The 20,142-nt window shown below is 44.1% G+C and overlaps 2 protein-coding genes across 3 annotated transcripts; one reads left to right on the top strand and one right to left on the bottom strand.

Moving 5' to 3' along the window:
• Positions 1–1,340: 1,340 nt before the first annotated feature.
• Positions 1,341–8,929, bottom strand: LOC134535201 (phosphopantothenate--cysteine ligase). 2 transcript variants are annotated; one of them, XM_063374226.1, is made up of 6 exons: positions 8,646–8,929; positions 6,513–6,643; positions 5,562–5,647; positions 3,105–3,319; positions 2,439–2,624; positions 1,341–2,011 (listed from the first exon to the last, which is right to left on the bottom strand). In XM_063374226.1, exons 1-6 carry the CDS (start codon positions 8,766–8,768, stop codon positions 1,829–1,831), a joined length of 924 nt encoding a protein of 307 aa, XP_063230296.1. In that variant the 5' UTR covers positions 8,769–8,929; the 3' UTR covers positions 1,341–1,828. The 2 variants fall into 2 exon arrangements, with proteins under 2 accessions (XP_063230296.1, XP_063230297.1); XM_063374227.1 differs by having other exon boundaries at positions 8,846–8,907.
• Positions 8,930–9,075: 146 nt separating this feature from the next.
• On the top strand, positions 9,076–19,914 carry LOC134535200 (protein unc-45 homolog A). Its single transcript, XM_063374224.1, has 7 exons — positions 9,076–10,350; positions 11,027–11,703; positions 12,099–12,361; positions 12,856–13,128; positions 15,777–15,971; positions 17,254–17,498; positions 18,442–19,914. Exons 1-7 carry the CDS (start codon positions 9,434–9,436, stop codon positions 18,656–18,658), a joined length of 2,787 nt encoding a protein of 928 aa, XP_063230294.1. The 5' UTR covers positions 9,076–9,433; the 3' UTR covers positions 18,659–19,914.
• Positions 19,915–20,142: the final 228 nt, after the last annotated feature.

Raw genomic sequence — 20,142 nt, 5'->3', positions numbered from 1 at the left:
AATGGTACCTTGTGGTAACTTATCTCATTTCACTCAGGTTTGTGTAAGCTCTTTGAGTAGTTTCATAACTTTTCTGCTGTTGCTCATCCATTATCAACAATTTGTGCAGAAAAAGTTCTGAACACATAATATTTCATGACCAGCAGAAAAACTCTTTAATCAAAGCAGTACATTCAATAAAAATGAATACAGTCAAACCTCTATCTATCGAACTCGCATGTATCGATTGTCCGTGTTTATCGTATACTTTCTACGGTCCCGGCAAAATTGCCATACAACTAAGGTTAAAAAAGTCCGCTTGTACCGATGTTCGAATTATCGTTTTGTCCGCATTGATCGTTCAAAATATGTGGTCCCGTCACTATAAATTATAATAGATGATCGTTTAACCATAAAGATTTTGCAGAAATAACCATTTCTTAGAAAGAAACCGCCATAAAAACAGTAATGATAGTATACAGTAGTAAATATCACCTTAAATCTGCAGCCAAGTAATGGAGCACGTAAATATGAAGAAAAGACAAATGAACAACAACGTACGAAGAAATATGGATGATGTACCATAACTACAGTACAAACCCAATTGTTATCCTAAGATAATTACCATAAAAAGAACTAAAGATTCTTTGTCGATACCATAATTACCACAGAAGCACGAAAGCTACCACATTTGCACTCTAGTTACCGTAACAACCGAGATGTCTATTTACCGTGACGGTGATGTATTTATTTATGACATATTAAAATTAAAGAACATTATTGAAAAAAAAGATGTTAAATTTTTATATGTACGTTTGGCACATGTTGCGAAGAAATAATGCGATCTGAAATAATGCAGTACTACTACGAAAACTGAAAAGGGTACTCGTGGATTTTTAGGTTATGGCAGTCTCTCTCGTTTTTCAGTAATATCGGCCGAAAATTAACAAGCGTATCGGAAGTTGGCAGAAATGCCGATTCAATTAAATATTGGCAAAATCGGCTTCTTCAGGACAGCTCTACATTTGATGACATGAGTAAACATATTTCAGACTTCAGGATATTGAAAACGACTTTAATTTCCATGTAGATTTATTGTGCTTATGTTTTTTTTGCAAGTGTAAATTGAATTAAGTAAAATACTTCCATTTTTATTTATTTTTCAACTGATTTAACTTTAATGACAAGTAACTGACATATTTCTGACACTAATTTTGAGGTTAAATATTATTTTTTAAAAATTCTTATGAGTGAAGTCCACATCTATTGAATGTCCGCATCTACTGAATTTTTTTGTTGGTCCCCTGAAAAACGATAGATAGAGGTTTGACTGTAAATATAATAATATTTGAAGTTCCCAATACATGGAATAACACTAAAATCTTTAATCAAAGCAGTACATTCCATAAAAATGAAAATAAAATAATATTTGAAGTTCCAAATACATACATGGAATAACACTAAATAAATATCTGCAGTTAAAAACTCACTACCTTACATCCATCTGACAAGCGGTAAGCATTTCGTAAGATGTATTGTGGATATGTATGTGAGATGATCCGGGGCTTTTACGTTAATGTGTGATGTCGACTCAATGATGTCTCGGTAACATCACCCTTGCAGGTGAGGACATTCAGTGGGAAGTCCACGTAGTCCTCTGGATAAAGAAACTTCCGGGAGTTACACCCCATCACTTCCCTCTCGTGAGTTCCTGGATCTTCCACTGAGAAACAGCGAACATGATGTGTTGTGATTTGAAACCATGAACCCTAACCCGACACTGAAAGATTAAAAACCCGGCCGTGATGTGCGTGCGCGTGCTAGCCGAGACGGGAGCGGTGTGCGCGTGCTATCTGCCAGCAGACGCTGCGATGAACTGTTCGTGCCTCAGCAGTAGCTCGGCGGTGATCTTGGCTTCGATCTCGACTCCGCTCGACGACTCCTCTGCTGTCACCGTTATCTCCTGCTCCGCATCGGCCGTCACCAACACCACGCGCTCCTTGCGCGTCTTCAGCAGGTTGGCGATCACCAGCTGGCAGAGCACAACACACCGCACACAGCCCTTGTCAGTACTACTTATGCCCTTCCTGAGTAAAAGGGTCTATTTTCTTGGTAAAGTTAACTGTTTCTATCACTGCTCAGAAACAGATACCACAATGCAAAGATAATTTTCCTAAGAAATTTATTAAGTTAATTAAATTAAGAAAATTAGAATTTCATTTTCAATGCGATATAAAAACTAGGCCCATTATAGTTCAGAGAATTTTAAAAAGTATGATTTACTAACTGTTTGGATGTGGAATTGGATTCAATGCTGTTCTAATTATGTATTATTCAAATTAGGATAGAGTAGGAGGTGAATAAGAAACAGACGAAACAGTACAAAACAGAAGAGGGCTACGGAGGATACTCGAGTAAAGTAAAAACAAATGGGCTTGGCCAGGGACGTGCGCAGTTACCTTGTGCCTGTACGTGGTGAGCGCGCGCCGGGCCTTCTGCAGGAGCAGGCTCTCGTCCGTCTCCAGCTTGAAGGACACGACGTACGCGCGCGGCAGCCACGAGCTGACGAGCGGCCCCAGCATCTTGGGCACCATCTTCAGCGAGATGTTCACCGGCCCCGCGTCCGACTGCATCTTGTGCACCGGCTGCAAGCACCGCCACCGTTCCGAGGCATGGGAGCCGTGACTCTTCCCCGTGATTTCATAATATTCCAATAGTTATAGTCTCGTCTCCCAAGAACTGGTTTCTATTCTCAGGACTGTTCCTTTGAGCCACAACACTTGCTGTGGGAACAAATGATTCAGGGTTTAACGTTACGTTCAGGGTGTTTACAGACGGGATCAGAGGTCATCATCAACTGCTTCCAAGGTGTCTAGTTCAAACAGTTGGAAACCTTTACGTGTGTAGGAAGTATCGGAGGGAGGGGGCAAAAACAAGGAATATGAATTAAATAGATGCATTCAATTGACGTGCGAGAGATTTGGTATGGAGTTAGGGAGGTGTCAGTAAAGAGCAAACAAGGCTTGTACAGTCTCACTATGAAGCAAAAGCGTTGAACTGCAGATAGGAGAGATGCAACAGGCACCAGGTTCGTGAGGAGCGCACGGGAGGGCGGGGGCAGTCACCATGTCCGCTGGCGGGATGTAGAAGTCGGAGACGGCGGCGGCGAGGTACAGCAGCGCGCGGGGTCCGAGCGCGGCCAGGCGCTCGCTGGCCGCGCGCAGGAGCCACAGGTAGTCCCCCAGCGTGCTGAACGGCACGCTCAGCAGCCGCCCGTCCGCCCGCACGGCGCGGTACCTCTGCAGCACCGGGGCCACTGCGCCCACCCACTCCCGCCTCACTGCAACAGGCGAGCTCTCCGCTGTGCACCCCCGAGCATGCGGCTACCTGCAGTCACTCCTGTCAGCGGCAGCTCGTGCCCAGGAGCTGAACGCTTTCCCAATAAACGCAACTCGTAACAGCTAAAAAGAAAGAGAAGAGGAAAAGAAATAATATATAATAAAGGCAAATTTTTTTTAAATTGTGTGGGAACTTGCTTACTGTGTTTACAAGCACAAGGCCCCACCTCTATGGAGACTAAAATATAACACGTTGGGCTGTGTTAGACTGTGTAAGAATCAATATTATTGATGTGGCTCTCCAATGGTATGTGATGATATTCTGTAGGCCACAGTTAGGTGTTACTTTAATAAAGGTACAAATACACATAGATATACACTAGGGCAAATGAAATTATAAATAACAGAACACGACACTCATAAATAAAATATATAATTATTTATTTAAAAAGAAAAATGGGTTCAAAATATACTCTTTATCGTTTATATTGTAGATAATGTCAAATTACTTCAAAATATCAATGTTTACATTAGTTTTTGACGGCGATGTGACGGAAAACGGGAGTTACGTGACGATGTGCTTGTGTGGAGGGAACAAAATTTTGGCACTTTTAATTACTCACGTTTTAACACTTCTAGGTTATTTATCTTTTTAGATAAATCCTAAATTATGTTCTAGACTCCCTAGATTACATAATTAATCATCCTCGGTTCGGAATGCCTACCGCTCATTAGCTAAATTGTAGGATTTATTACAGTCGACGTCACAAGCTTCAGCTTCCTTAGCTGGCCATTATAGAACTCTCCTTCTAGCTTCTTAAATTAAGCCAGTTAACTTAACTTTCAAATGGCGGCCCGTGATTGACCGAAAACCAAAATCAGTTACATAAATTTCTTAAAAAAACGTGAAATCCGCACGCAACAATAGCGCGGATTACAAAATTTCACGTTAAATTCAAATCAAGAAATATTAAAATAATAATTTATCTTACAAAATAACGGCGTTAACTATACCGTTTACCGTCTTAAAGTTCATTTAGTCCTTAGAGGGGTCTCAACAATACATAATTCAAATAGTCCAGAAAAATCCATAGAGTCACATTCTCATAGATACACATAAAAATATTACCGTTTCTGAAAACAAATCACATATTAGACATAGAGCAAACATTAAATAAATCGTAAATAATAATAATTAATCTGTCAAAACAAATAAAATGTTGCAGTACAAAATGCTAGCTCACTAATCAAGAAATGAGGGAAATCACACAAATATGTGTTTATTCTAAAATAAATATTTTTCGTTTATTTAAAAAAAAGAAAATTTTTTGTCTATATTTTTCAAAGTGTTAGGTACTAAAAACTAATCAGAATGGAATGTGACAGCGATGGCAGACTTCGGTGAATGCTATCAAAGAAAACTGTTGGCCCGAGGAAAGATGACGGATGCACATAGGAATCTTGGGTCGGTTACCAATTTTTTGAATCCAAATCTCTAATTTGAATCACAAACAGTACCTCAAATCTACACCTGGAATCTGAAATTGGGTCTCAAGGTTCGAAAATGAAATAATCCACAAGAAATAATACACATAAACTATGGCATTTGGCAAATACTATCCCAAATCAATAGGTACATAACATAATCTCACATGATTAAAATTATACCAGGGAGCCTCAAAAGGACTTTAGATTTGTCAGAGTTGAATTTTTGGAATTGCTACATTTTCTCCAATATGTTTCTTCAAATCTTTTCATTAAATATTATATCTTTCCTATATCAAAGATTCAATGGTATTAGATAACTTGGTTGGCTCATCTGTAGTATTTTATCATAAAAAGTTATAAAAAAGGGGGTCTGTAAAGTCAGTTTACGGACGATAGTTTTACGTGATGTCATGAGAAAACATTGATGAAAAATTGCATACTTTTTAATTTTCAAATATTATTTACAGTTTTTGCAAATTTAATTTAAATAATTTGTTTAAATAAAATCATGAACAATTAGTTAAAAAACCCGCCTTAACTTTTTTGATATTATAGAAGATTTTCTCGCACGGTGGTTGGCTGGTTCTTGCACGCTCGGGAAAGGCAGAACATGACAATTTTTCGTGCGCGGAGCCGGCGTTCATTGATTTATAAGACGTTATCACGTCAAAAATATTCTGCTGATATTTGGCCTTAGATAATTGAAATGGGCTGGCTTCCCACTCCGCAAGCTGACGCTCCTGTGGCAGTACGTACCCACCAGGTCGTCCCCCTTCGCCTCCAGCATGTCGAGAATGCTGTTTCCACTGAAGTGTCTGACGAAGGGCTCGAAGGAGTTCAACCTGCGAACACGCGCATGAAACCAGCACGCTGTTTATCCTGACTATGTACAAATAAAAACTTTGTGGGAGACAACATCATAGCAGGACTCAGAAACTGGCATATGACTCAAAATTACGCTGCTTCTCTGAGGCCCAGAAAGGAAAGAAACACGATGTGGTAAGAGCTATTATTATGAATTGACATAGTGTGAACCTGTTTTTCACCCTTGCTTCTAATTATAATAACCTCCGCAAGCTGCAGTGGTGTTCTTATTGTGTCACACTCTACTCTGTAATATGGTCAACTGATTGAACATAGATGCATGCGCACAACCAAATAGCCTTCCATCTTATACAAAAAAAGCATATTTATTTTCCAGTTGCCATTACTGAAGACCGATCTTGTCTCACACTCTGTACGTTACTACATGACGACACTGTGGTATTTAAGAACAGTCACAATCAAAGATAAATTTTAACTAAAAAACTTCACATCCGACCGAAAGGCAAAATTAGTTTTCCAAGAAACAAAAAAAATCTAACTTAAGTAATGATGCTATAACTCCAGAGCAAATGGGATTTGAAGTTCAGGGCTGAAAAAATTTTCTGAAAAATTATAAAAAATAAAATATTGATGAAATTAGTTTGATTGTGATTGTAAAAAAAAAAAAATGTTTTCGTGGATGCAACAGAATGAAGACGGAGCAGCGAGCCAACACTCGGAGTTCTTCGGCACAGGCCCGGGCAGAACTAGAGGTCATTCTGTTGTGTCGCCCTGCAGGAGGCGAGGGTTTCTCCAAACAGAACATTCACCAAAGAGACAGTGTATACTTGGACCCGGCAGTGAAAGGAAAGCAGCGGAGCGCGCGACCTGGGACAGAGGTACCTGTGCAGGAAGATGACGGCGTAGCCCCGGTCCAGGAAGTGTTCCGTGGAAGCGGAGCCCCTGCTCCCGGCACTGAAGTTGTCCAGGTAGCGCACCATGTTGTGTTCCAGCGGCACCGTGGTCCCCCCGGACTGGAACACACTACGCTGGACTGCCGGCCCTCGTGTTGCAGGATGAAGGGAGGACTCGTCAGAGAGGTTGAAACATGCGGGAGCAGACAGCAGCCTCGAGGAAGACAAGGAGGCTAAAGGGGATCTGGAGGAAATAAAAACAAGGGGAAAATAGTGAATGATGAAAGAGAATAGTGTATGGGAAGATGCTACACTATAGAAAATCATCTCACAATAACACACATTAAATAATCTGTTCAAGTAACATTACCTGTGGATGTTACATACAGTCATCAATCAGGCTCTTGAGCAAAAGTGTGGCAACAGAGTCATTATTACTCAATGAATATTGAATCGGGTTAGAATATTGGTCACATAGGGGTAAGAATCTCTTGCAGTGAGGCCCAATGGCAAAAAAATTTGTAATAAATCCTCCAGATTTTTTTAACTGACGTGGTGGTGTTGGCTCATTGGTTTTCTCAGTGTATTGAAGTTTTCACCAGCATAGCAGCCCTATCTGTTCAAAATACTCTTTTGTGTCGATTAACGAGGGTGTGCACTATCCGTTTCTAGTTAAAAATCATTGTCACTTATGCACATCTCATTAAATACATATTTTACTTCTACTCAGGTTAAACCCAATTAATTAGATTAAAAATATACACCTGCAATTGGGCTTTCACCCAGCAGCAAGCAAACTTCACTCTTCTATTCTGTTAGCTTTCTCCGTAAATCCTTCACACACCTCACTTCCCCTCAAGCCCAATCTATCCCCGTTCTGTCCTCACCTCTTTCTGTTAGCCGCCACTCCCTCTGTACCTTCCAATCATGGTCTCTCCTCCTTCTGAACACACCTCTGTGCCAGCTACTCCCTTGATCGCCCTAAACAGTCTCGCCAGCCTTCCACCAGCCTCCGCCCCTGTAGTGTGTCCCACCCCAGTTCCTTGATGATCACAGACTGTCCATGCATCTAACCCTCTTTCCCCTCCCTTTAATAATAATAATAATAATTTACACCTGCAAATGTGCATCCGCCCGGTGGCAAGGAGTTCCCACCCCCCAACCACCCTCACTCCTCCCCTCTCTGGAGCCTCCTTCGAAAAGTTCTTCCCTCCTCTCACATCCAGTGTCCTCCCCTCAAGCTTGTTCCACTCTCGCCCCGTCCTCGTAAGGAATACCTGCCTTCCTCTCTCTGTCCGTCTCCATTCCCTCTGAATCTTCCATCATGATCCCTCCTTCCTCGATACAGCCCTCTGTTCAACCTAGCTCCCAGCTTTCCCCAGCCCCCCTCCCTCCCACGAATTACCTTATTCATTCTCACCAGCCTTTCCACCTTCCTCCTTTCTTGCAGCGTGTCCCACCCCAGCTCCTTCATCATCACTGATGGTCTGTGCGTTTCCCCCGTCCTGCCTTCGCCTTCCCTTCTCCGCCACATATTCGTCACCCATCTCGCTGCCTTGCGCTGCACCCTCTCCAACTCCTCAATTTCCTTCTCCACATAGGGGTCCCACACCGCCACGGCATACTCCAACACTGGCCGTACCAATGTCACGTACCAGCTCTATTATCTTCGTCACCAGGTATGGTCACACTCATCAGCCTCACCAACATTGCCTTTACCTTCCCTCGCCAATCAACCCCAGCTCCCTTCTCCCATCAGGTTGTCATGCAAGGTTACAAAGCAAAAGGGCTCCGAGATGCATCTCGCTGCTGTCAACCGCAACTGAATGTGAGGTTTTAATGCTATCCTGGGATGACACTAACAGAATACAATAGTGAGGTCATGGGCTTACCCCAAGTAGAGCATGAGCTATCGTCAACGTCCAATACTTTTGAAATTTGAACATATATTTCTTATACTCCAGAAAAGGAAAACAAATGTGGTAGGAAAACACTGAGTACCTAATGCTAGACATACAACTATTACATATGTTTTGTTTAAGTTCTTTGGTCTTCTAACCACACATCCATTAATGAGTTTTAAAGTAACTTAGCAATGAAACTATTGTCAAGGAATTCTCACCGTTACGAGAACTATTTTTTGGTTGGAATGACGTTCGCAAAATTTCTGAATTTGTTTTTTGGTTTCTTCGAAATTGGAAGGAACTGCAATTGACGCATAGAACTCTTCGATTTGACTGGTCATTTCGCCAGATGTCTCTTATAGCCAATTTCCAATAAAAATAGTTATTTTGGTTGAGCTAATCAGGCCACACAAATCACCTGACATAACCTCAAATCCACATCAGCAGACGTCATTATCAGCTGCATTTTTATTGATGCCACGTGCCCCAACCATAGAATAAATAACGTTGTACCAGACTCAGAAATATGTTTTTACAAATGAAAAATAAATGTTTATATTAAAACTAATTATTTTATGAAACGTTAAAAGTTTTTAACTATTTTCACTAATTATATGTCAATAATAACGCAAAACGTGTATTTCTGCACTATCGAATACCAATCCCCACATGGTTACGTATTATGTAAACAAATGTGACAAGACAAGACGTTTTTAGAGCAACGAAAAGCACGGATGTAGGCATAGATATTGCATCGCACAAAAATTATAATGTGAAACAGATACCTTCATTAAAGATAAAAGTAAGTTCTGTGGGGTTGTTCATTAAAAATAAAAATTAGTTCTGTGGGGTTGTGCAGGCGTGGCTTTAAATTTGGCAGCTGCTCTTAGTCGCTGCTCGAAAATAGATCAGAAGTAGCACGGGCCAGAATATTCCACAACGAGCTCCGGCCTCGGCGCGACTGCTTTGTAGACTCGTAGACCCGCGGCCGGTGCGTGTTGGAAGCATGGGCGACAAGACCGCGGACGCGTGGAAGGAGGAGGGCAACGCCGCCTTCAGGGACGGCGACTGGGACCTCGCCCTCGCGCGCTACTCCAAGGCCCTGGCGCTGGCCAAGGACGACGGCGAGAGGGCGGTGTGCCTGAAGAACCGCGCGGCCGCGCACCTGAAGCGCCAGGACCACGAGGCGGCGCTGAGCGACTGCTCGGCGGCGCTGGAGCTGGCGCCCGGCGACCCCAAGGCGCTGTACCGGCGCTGCCAGGCGCTCGAGGCGCTGGGGCGCCCCGAGGAGGCGTACCGGGACGCCAAGCAGGTGCTGGCGGCGGACCCGGCCAACAGGAGCGTGCAGCCCCTGCTGCAGCGGCTGTTCCGCGCGGTGGAGGCGCGCGCCGCGGAGAGCGCGCAGACGGGCAACAAGGTGGCGCGCATGTTCCGCCACGTGTTCGGCCCGGGGGAGGACCCGGACAAGCGGCGCACGGCCGCCAACAACCTGGTGGTGCTGGCGCGCGAGAAGGCGGGCGCCGAGCTCATGTACCGGGAGGGCGTGGTGGGGCAGGCGGGCCGGCTGGTGAGGACGGAGCAGGACCAGGTCGTCTACCTGGCGTGCGTGCGCGTGGTCGGGGAGCTGTGCCGGGGCCACCTGGAGCGCACCAGGGGCGTGCTGCAGGAGCTGGGCATGCCGTGGTTCCTGGACGTGCTCAACTGTGGCGACGAGGAGCGCGTCAACGCGGCCCAGTGCTGCCTGCAGACCCTGCTCAACACGCTGAGCGGCATGGACGGCAAGCCGGACGGCAAGCCGCGCAAGGAGCTCTGTGAGCAGAACGGCAAGGAGATCGACACGCTGCTGACGTGCCTGGTGTACAGCACCACCAACCGCACCTTCACCGGCCTGGCGCGCGACGCGGTCATCGAGCTCATTACCAGGTCAGGTGGCTGGGGAGTCTGTCATGACACTGGAATATCCCTACACGCTAGGGGAATCTGCTTTTACAAGAAAGCCCTTTGTTCCGTATCACATAGCAAAATTATATTTTGAACTTGATGGCTTGATGCTACATATGTATATTGATCCTGTTGAACGTACATTGAACATGTTGCTTGCTATTTTATTTTAGTAAGTAGAATGATCTTGGCCAAGCCAAAACACAAATATCACAATTCAAACACATCAGGTCTTGTGGAAATTTCTTTTTTTTTTTTTTTGTATTCAACTTACAATCAGAATTCATAGTTATATCACAAGTTTTTGTTATATCTAGGATATTTCGATGTACTAAATTAAAAAAGCAAAAATTTCATCAGGATGAAGTGATTTACTGAATATGTGTGATATGGAACTATTACTAAATATATATATATATATCAATATAGATATATATATATATCAATTTTTTTATTATTATAGCATAACTACAGATTGGTTTTTATAAGTAAAAAAAAATTTGATTTTTCAAAATAACCAGCCATTAATATATAATTATAAAAAAAAATGTGTGAAGTGTTTTTCATCTTGTTGTTCTGAACTGTTCTTTCACAGAACTTATTCAAACAGAGTGTAATGACATGCTGGACAGTGAAGTGTGGCTGCGGCGGTGTTCAGGAACGTGCACTACACGGCCCTGGACTGGTCGGAGCGCCTCGTCGCCATCGGAGGCCTGCAGCGACTGCTGGAGGTGTGCAGCGAGCTGGAGGAGTACAAGTACGAGTCGGCCATGGAGATAACGGCGTCGACGCGGACCCTCGCCTCGGTGTGCCTGGCGCGCATCTACGAGAACATGTACTACGACGCGGCGCGGGAGCGCTTCCTCGCGGCCGTGGACGGATTCGTGAAGGAGAAGCTGGTGAGCCCGGACATCGAGTCGAAGGTGCGCGTGACGGTGGCGCTGACCTCGCTGCTGCTGGGCCCGCTGGACGTCGGGGACTCGGTCATCGCGCGCGAGGGCATCATGGAGATGATCCTGGTGATGGCCGGCACGGACGACCGCCTGCAGCAGAAGGTGGCGTGCGAGTGCATCATCGCGGCCGCCTCCAAGAAGGACAAGGCGCGGCCCCTCATCGCGCACGGCGCCGAGGTGCTCAAGAAGCTGTATCAGTCGAAGGACGACGGGATCCGGGTGCGGGCGCTGGTGGGGCTGTGCAAGCTGGGCAGCAGCGGCGGGACGGACGCTTCCGTCCGGCCGTTCGCCGACGGCTCCACCACCAAGCTGGCCGAGGCCTGCCGTCGGTTCCTCGTGAACCCCGCCAAGGACAAGGACATGCGCAAGTGGGCCGTGGAGGGTGAGCACTGCTCGTGTCACCACTTTCCTTTACTCATGTCTGTGTGAATCCTGTACATCAGCCTATCAACTTGTGTAACTTGTAACATTCATTTTTGTTTATACTGTACTATTTGTTGTTTGCTAAATGACCTTAAGCAAATAAGTCAAACCAAATTTGCAATTAGATTTTGACACATATCAAATTACCAAACATACAAAAAAAAATTTAGTTTCTTTTAGAAATAGTAAAAGTGGTTACAACTCTCCCTCCCCTAAAAATTCCCTTTTAAGCATAAAATTACAGAATGCAGATTCAAATAATTCCTGCAATGTACTTCAGTGTTTATTCAGAGATATTGCTCGTGTGAGTGTCACAGCAAGTGTTGTGGTCCGGGCGGGTCCTGCGATGTGCAGGCCTGTCGTACCTGACGCTGGACGCCGAGGTGAAGGAGAAGCTGGTCGCGGACCGCCCCGCGCTGCAGGCCCTGGTGGAGCTGGGCCGCACCGGCGACCACTCGGTGGTGTACGGCGTGGCCACCACGCTCGTGAACCTCGTCAACGCCTACGAGAAGCAGGAGCTGGCGCCGGAGATGGTGGAGCTCGCCAAGTACGCCAAGCACCACATCCCGGAGGAGCACGAGCTGGATGACCCTGACTTCGTCAGCAACCGGGTCACGGTGAGTCCGCGCGGGTCCCTGCCGGCTCTTCGCTGCGCCGCTTGCCATGTGGGGTCTTTAGTTATCGCTTCTCATACACTTTCAGGAATAAATATTTTTAAAATGGTATTAGAGACATAAATTTTTGGGCATTTCCTAGCCATGGAAACTCAGAAAATGACTTCGGGTGTGTGACCTCGACATAGTCTTATCAGGGGAAATAAAACTTCAGTATTGACTATTCATATGGAGTTTTTAATAAATAGCAACTAAAGTGTAGGTTACATATGGCGATACAGTTTTCTGCAAAGCAATGTATGTTACATACATTGTTCTTAACTCATATTTGTATTAATTGCAGGAGAATAAATTAGAGAAAATAAGTGTATTAGTAAGACACAGTAACTGTTTGTAAATTCAGTTTTTATTCCAAAAAAAACTAAGGAAACTAAATCTCAAGAGGTGAACATGCCAGGAAAGTGGTCTGTGAGGACCGTGTGGCGCGGCTGTGGCAGGTGCTGGCCAAGGAAGGCGTGACGAGCGCGCTGGTGGCCATGGCGCGCACGGAGAGCCCCAACAGCCGGGAGCTGATAGCGCGCGTGCTGAACGCCGTGTGCGCGGAGAAGGAGCTGCGCGGGCTGGTGGTGCAGCACGGCGGGGCCAAGGCGCTGCTCCCGCTGGCGCTTGACGGCACGGACAAGGGCAGGAAGCAGGCCGCGCAGGCGCTCGCGCGCATCGGCATCACCATCAACCCCGAGGTGGCCTTCCCCGGCCAGCGCTGCGTCGAGGTAACCCCTCTCCCCTCCCCTCCTCCTCAGTTCTTGTGATTGCACCGGCACATTTGAACCTACTGGGAACAATTAGTGTTCCTAATCTATTCAAATCCACGCCAGAAAAAGTACAGTGATGAAGTATTTGTACATTAATACTTTTATGCCTATGTCGGAATAGGCAGCAGAGTAATGGTTCCAGTATGATTTACAATTAAATTAAAACTTGTATTTTCAAAAAACATACCTATATTTTAGTAACACACAAGTAACAAGGGAACATGACTCTTACAAAACAATATTAAATATTTTAAAAAGTATTTTGCATGAATTCAGTTTTCAAGGTTCGACATCCAGGTGCAAAAAAAAAAATTACAAAATTTATAAAAATTGTCCAAAGAGTTAACAAGAGGCTATACAATTGCACACCCTCAATCCAGGTGATGTAACAATTTATCCACAACTCATGTGGAAGCAAACTGTCAGGAGTCAAGTTGGGGAAATTTACACATACCTAACCAATACTCACAATCTTAAACCAGGAAGGACAAATGAATGTAGGTCCTTGTCCCTAATGAAAGGGTAAAACTCTAAAGGCAGATCAACTGAAACTCATGCTGTTATTAATCATGGCAAAGCATTGACAAGAAATCAAATAGCAGTAATACCACGAACATCAAAACATTAAGCCAAACTTGAATTTAGAAGGTGGAAAACTAGAGGAATTGAGATAAAATTAATTGTTAATTTAATGTACATGTTATGACCATCACATACCCAACACTAACAAGACTAGAAGTTACAACTCGCTATGACTCACCTCTGCAATTGACTGCATGTGCTACGGAGCCAGACAACTAATTACTTAGTTAAGACGAACAGTACTGGGAAATAGCCAGGGTTATAAACCCCTTTTCAAGCTTTGAGGACACGCAAGCCCCACACACACTTACTCGATTATAACCCTAGACATAGGAGAGGAGAGCGAACAGCTAAGAGCGAACGAGTGAAATGAATCGAAGATGGAGGTGGAGAGAAAATCAATGGAGAACTAGGTTGCTTTCTGTAATTTTCGTTAAAAGTTCATTACGCCGATGCACGTTACCTAAAAGAAACTCATAACGTGTAGAAACATCAGCCTGAAGTGCAATAGCCAGCGACAGCTGAGAGAACATGGTGTCTAGTCAGTATTGTATAGTTCTATACACTGTGATCTTACTCGTCATCAGGGAAACTGTATTATGTGTCAACTTGTGTTTATTTGTCACAGATTATCACCATGAGCTCTGTAAGTGTTACATCACAGAGGTAAGGAATTGACTGCACAGTAGAATTCGAGGTGTGGGGTAGCCGTAGTCAATGGCTGGGAGGTAGCTGAAGTGGACGGCTCCGAGGTGGTTGCCGTGAATGGCTGCTGGGTAGTCGCAGTGATCGGCTGTGATCGGCTGTGATGTTGCCGTGAACGGCTGCGAGGTAGTCGCAGTGATCGGCTGTGATGTTGCCGTGAACGGCTACGAGTTAGTCGCAGTGATCGGCTGCGATGTTGCCATGAACGGCTACGAGTTAGTTGCAGTGATCGGCTGTGATGTTGCCGTGAACGGCTACGAGTTAGTTGCAGTGATTAACAGTGATGTTTCCTTGAACGACCTCTAGGTATTCGACTTGAACTGCTGCAAGGTTGTCGCCCTGAACAGCTGCAAGTAGTCATGAACGGCTACGAGTTAGTCACAGTGATCGGCTGTGATGTTGCAGTGAACGGCTACGAGTTAGTCGCAGTGATTGGCTGTGATGTCGCAGTGATCGGCTGTGATGTTGCCGTGAACGGCTACGAGTTAGTCGCAGTGATCGGCTGTGATGTTGCAGTGAACGGCTACGAGTTAGTCGCAGTGATCGGCTGTGATGTTGCCGTGAACGGCTACGAGTTAGTCGCAGTGATCGGCTGTGATGTTGCCGTGAACGGCTACGAGTTAGTTGCAGTGATTAACAGTGATGTTGCCTTGAACGACCTCTAGGTATTCGACGTGAACTGCTGCAAGGTTGTCGCCCTGAACAGCTGCAAGTAGTCATGAATGGCTACGAGTTAGTCACAGTGAACGGCTGTGATGTTGCCGTGAACGGCTACGAGTAAGTCGCCGTGATCGGCTGTGATTTTGCCGTGAACGGCAACGAGTTAGTCGCCGTGATCAGCTGAAATGTTGCCGTGAACTGCTACGAGTTAGTCGCAGTGATCGGCTGTGATGTCGCAGTGATCGGCTGTGATGTTGCCGTGAACGGCTACGAGTTAGTCGCCGTGATCGGCTGTGATGTTGCCGTGAACGGCTACAAGTTAGTCGCAGTGATCGGCTGTGATGTCGCAGTGATCGGCTGTGATGTTGCCGTGAACGGCTACGAGTTGGTCGCAGTGATCGGCTGTGATGTTGCCGTGAACATCTACGAGTTAGTCGCCGTGATTAACTGTGATGTTGCCTTGAACGACCTCTAGGTATTCGACGTGAACTGCTGCAAGGTTGTCGCCCTGAACAGCTGCAAGGTTGTCGCCCTGAACAGCTGCAAATAGTCATGTACGGCTACGAGTTAGTCGCAGTGATCGGCTGTGATGTTGCTGTGAACGGCTGCGAGGTGGCCGCCCTGAGCGGCTGCGAGGTGGTCCCGGCAACTGTCCGCAGGTGGTGCGTCCGCTGCTGTCGCTGCTGCACCAGGACTGCTCGGCGCTGGAGAACTTCGAGGCGCTGCTGGCGCTGTGCAACCTGGCCAGCGTGAGCGAGACCGTGCGGCAGCGCATCGTGAAGGAGGGCGGAGTGTCGCTGGTGGAGAGCTACATGTACGAGGAGCACGAGATGCTGCGTCGTGCCGCCACGCAGGTGAGGCCTCGCACCAGTCAACAGTATCATTCTAGAATTATTTTCTGAAGTTTTTGTTGTTCAATTAAAAAATGATAATCATATTTCCTATTTTATTAGTGGGTTACATTTCTGTATAATTATTTTTTAAAGAAGAGATATGAATAAAGGATGCAATACATCAAAGACTTCTTTCAAACAGTAACTTTCTTCCATGTGTGTGTGTTTGTGTGTCTATATAAATTACACACATATATACACACACACACACACACACACACACACATACATACATACATATACATTTCAATAGGGCAGTTGCAACAAAAACTTTTACTGCATACTGACCTACCGACAATTGTAAAAGACATTAAACCGATAGGTGTAAGAGTTCCTGATTTTTTTAATTAATTATGTTATTTGACAAGAAAAAAAAACAGGAAAATAAATAATTAGATTTGAAATTTTTTGATAGAAAAGTATTAAATTGATTTTTACTAAAAAGTGAGAAACTATTAACATGTAAATGAACACAACAGTTGAAAACATGAACACTTGACAAATCATACATGGACACACATTCAATAATTATCCATTTTGATAACAAAGCCTATTAAAATATGAAAGACATTCCATTTGCTGAGAAAAATAATTCAGCCGGAGTAAGAAATAAATACTTATTTAACATGCCAATATTATGGCACAACTGATGCAAATAATTCTTCAGCAAAGTTCAGGTCAGTATTGCACAACAAACCTACATCTCGAACTACAAAACCTGTAATACTTTATAGTGCAGTATATTAAATGATTGTTTTTATATAACTGAGGCAACCGTATAAAATTAATGTCAATACATGCGTCAATGTTATTATGACGTGGGGAATACAAGTTTTCAGTTTCCAAACACATGATCAGGGCATGAAAATGATATTAGGATGACTGCAGAGTTGTAAGATGTACATACTCTTCTTTGAGCTGGTATTTGTGGCATTCACCAGGTGGTGTAAATAGGGCAAGCAACCTGAAGAACTATGTTAATAACTCCAGAAATTCTTGCAGCAAATTTGTTTTTCAAACCCTTGTTTTAACCTTGGTTTTTGTTTCTATTATTGGCAGCAATGCCTTCTGGCTTTATGTATCTTCATTAAAAAAGGGAATTTTTTTATAGGAATATATATTTATATATTAATCTGACTGAAAAGATATTGTTATCTTGTAATACATATTTGACACAAGCCAGTTAAGTTAGTGACTTGTGACCAGTCGGTGGGAGTGAACGATGTGTGCTTGCATGTTGCAGGTGATGACGAACCTGGCGGCGTGCCCCGACGTGGTGCGGCTGTACGAGGGCCCCGGAGACCGCGCCAAGTTCCTGGTGCTGCTGTGCGCGGACGAGGACGAGGAGACGTGCGCGGCGGCGGCCGGGGCGCTGGCCACGCTCGCCGCGCAGAGCAGGAAGCTGTGCCGCAAGGTGCTGCAGGCGCAGACGTGGCTGGACTCGCTGCACCACCTGCTGCTGAGCCCCGACGCCGGCCTGCAGCACAGGTCAGCCCCCGTGCCTTCCCCCGCCCGGCCGCCCTCACTCGTATACCTGTGTCACACCTGTGACAGGTAAAAGAAAAGGTAGAAATATGCATAGGTAAAAATATATATATATATAAATGAATGTTTGTATGTTCGTCTTCTGTTTTATAAAGATAAATACCTATATAGATGGGAAGATATAGAGAGATAGATAGAGGTCCAAGTTTCCTTACAAACCACCCCCCAATTTTTAATGAATGTACCACATAAGTTGGCATTAATTTGGTTTTAGTAGTTTTTTTTTCCCTAACAATTTTAAAGTAGTTAAATTTTTTTATTTTATTTTTGGCTTGAAGCCTATATGCATTACTGAACAATTTAAATCAAATACATGCATTGGTAAAAAATCTGTATCACGTATCCAAATTTATCCTTTGATCCTGATGTCTACATTGATCCTGTGGTACATGTTTCTTGCTGCTTTAATTTATTATCTCGAAAGATCCAGGTCATAACAAAACTTGTGATATAACGATGAATTGTAAAATGCATGGAAAAGAAAAAAGATTTCTTCAATACCCGAGATAATCGGTTTGTTTTGTGATATTATCGTTTCAGTTGTGTCAGGCTCTTTCAACGTACCAAATTAAAACAGCAAGCTTCATGTACCATAGGATCATGCTATCAGGATCAAGAGATAAACTTTGATATGTAATGCAATAATTTCCCATGTTTATTTATATATGGATAGAGATAGAGAGATAGAGATATATAGAGACATATAGATAAATATATATAGAGAGAGATAGAGATAGAGAAAATTATAAGAAGCCAGGAATTTTTGCAGATTATTGCTTCAAGCTCTCCATGTGCTGGGAAGAATTTTTCTTCCTCAATGACAGATTTCTTCATTGCAAACATGATGATCTCGTGGCAGTGCAGTTATGGTTGCGTGTGGCGACAGGGGCGTGGCGCTGGTCGCGCACATGATGCGCAGCTCCAAGGCGGTGGCGGAGAAGCTGATCGGCACGGACGTGATGGAGATCCTGCTGGCGCTGTCCGTGCTGAAGGAGGAGGGGCGGGAGAAGGTGAGCGCGCTGGCCGCCGAGGCGCTGCAGGCCGCCGAGTCGTGGAAGCTCATCAAGAAGCCCGGCGAGGACGACGACGAGGACTTGGAGTGAGCGGCGCGGCACGGACCCGTGCGTGCTGCCGCGCTGCCTGGCTGTCGGTTCCCGGACACCGTCACGTGGTCGAGTTGGCGGGGAGATGGTGTGACCACACACACCTGTGATAACATTTCCCTGACTTTACACCACCAGAACTATTTATATTTTTAATCATTTGCCTATTTTGCAGTTATTCAATAGAAATGAAGAAAATCCGGCCTCCGCCATTCTCGTAGCTGGCCTAGTCAAACGGAACCTTGCATAAACCATAGTCCCAGTGTGTGTGAGTGTGTGATACTATGCACTTAAAACACCCATCTAAAAAAAAAAAAAGAAAACTTTCAGTCATAGTGACTGCAGACAGGATGATGACTTTTCCCCCTCAAATCGCTATCACTGAGGAATTTCCATGACCCTTCCAGGATCGTAGGTCATTTCCCTGACCAACTGCAACTTCCCAGAGTGGACGCCCTGCGACGCAACACAAGCAAGAAGGACATCGACGGAATGAATCAATGAGGGAATCGAGTACTCGTCATGTTCCCCACTCACAGTCTGGGTTTGATTGTTATTTGGTTTGTAAAGAAGTCCAAATATTGGTACCTTAATGGCTCCAGATGGCATTGGCTCATTGGTAGGGGACAGATTGTGTGGTGAATTGCAATAAAACTGAAATAACATCTCAAAGCGTGTCAAAACACTGTATAGCATCGAAATACAAGTTTTATTATGTATTAAAGTTGCATTTAACCAAAACTTAATTCAAATCATAAAAATAATCTTTTAATGATTTAAATTCAAGGAACATTACAGTATTTTCTGACATAAAATTGTACCAAAGTTCACGGTTCATAAAAAATTAATTTAATTTGTTTTATTGTGCATCTTTTTTTTTGGTCACTTTCAAACTGCAAATGCTCGCTAATTTATTTTTATGGTTCTGAATGTATCTGTTTCAAACAAATTTATTACAAATTATTTTATCGTAAAAATTTTACCACTATTTTGGTGGACTAAGTAGTATTACAAAATAGTATTAATAAAAAAAATAACACAGAAATCCTGTTTTGCAAACAAAATAGAACCAAAAATAATGTGTCTATTAATTGGTCACAATACACGACAGATGAAAGGTCGGGTTCTGCCGTGTGTGACGCACTAACACTAGTGCAGAGGTGGCAGGAAGTTGTTGCTGTTCTTCCAGTATTTTGTACTTAGTGCAGAGATATTTTGTAAAAAAATGTAATTGGAATAAATATTGATGAACTATATGTGTGTTATTTTCACTTCTACTATAAGTGTCCCAACAGTTTGGCCAGTTTCATTGCCAGCAACGACACTTACTTGCTTCGTGGTCGAACATCACAAATATAAAACAACTCCTTTAAAAGTCTGTGTGGTTCCTGGAACACGACTCTTAAATATCAAATGGATCTAATAGATTACTGTCTGCAGACGGCCGATGATCACCGCTTGAGAGAGAGGTGGCTCCCACATGC

This window comes from Bacillus rossius, chromosome 8, assembly GCF_032445375.1.
Source record: "Bacillus rossius redtenbacheri isolate Brsri chromosome 8, Brsri_v3, whole genome shotgun sequence".
In the NCBI taxonomy this organism is placed as follows: domain Eukaryota; kingdom Metazoa; phylum Arthropoda; class Insecta; order Phasmatodea; family Bacillidae; genus Bacillus; species Bacillus rossius.
Note: the sequence above shows the minus strand (reverse complement) of the source record. Positions and strands in the feature narration are given on the sequence as shown.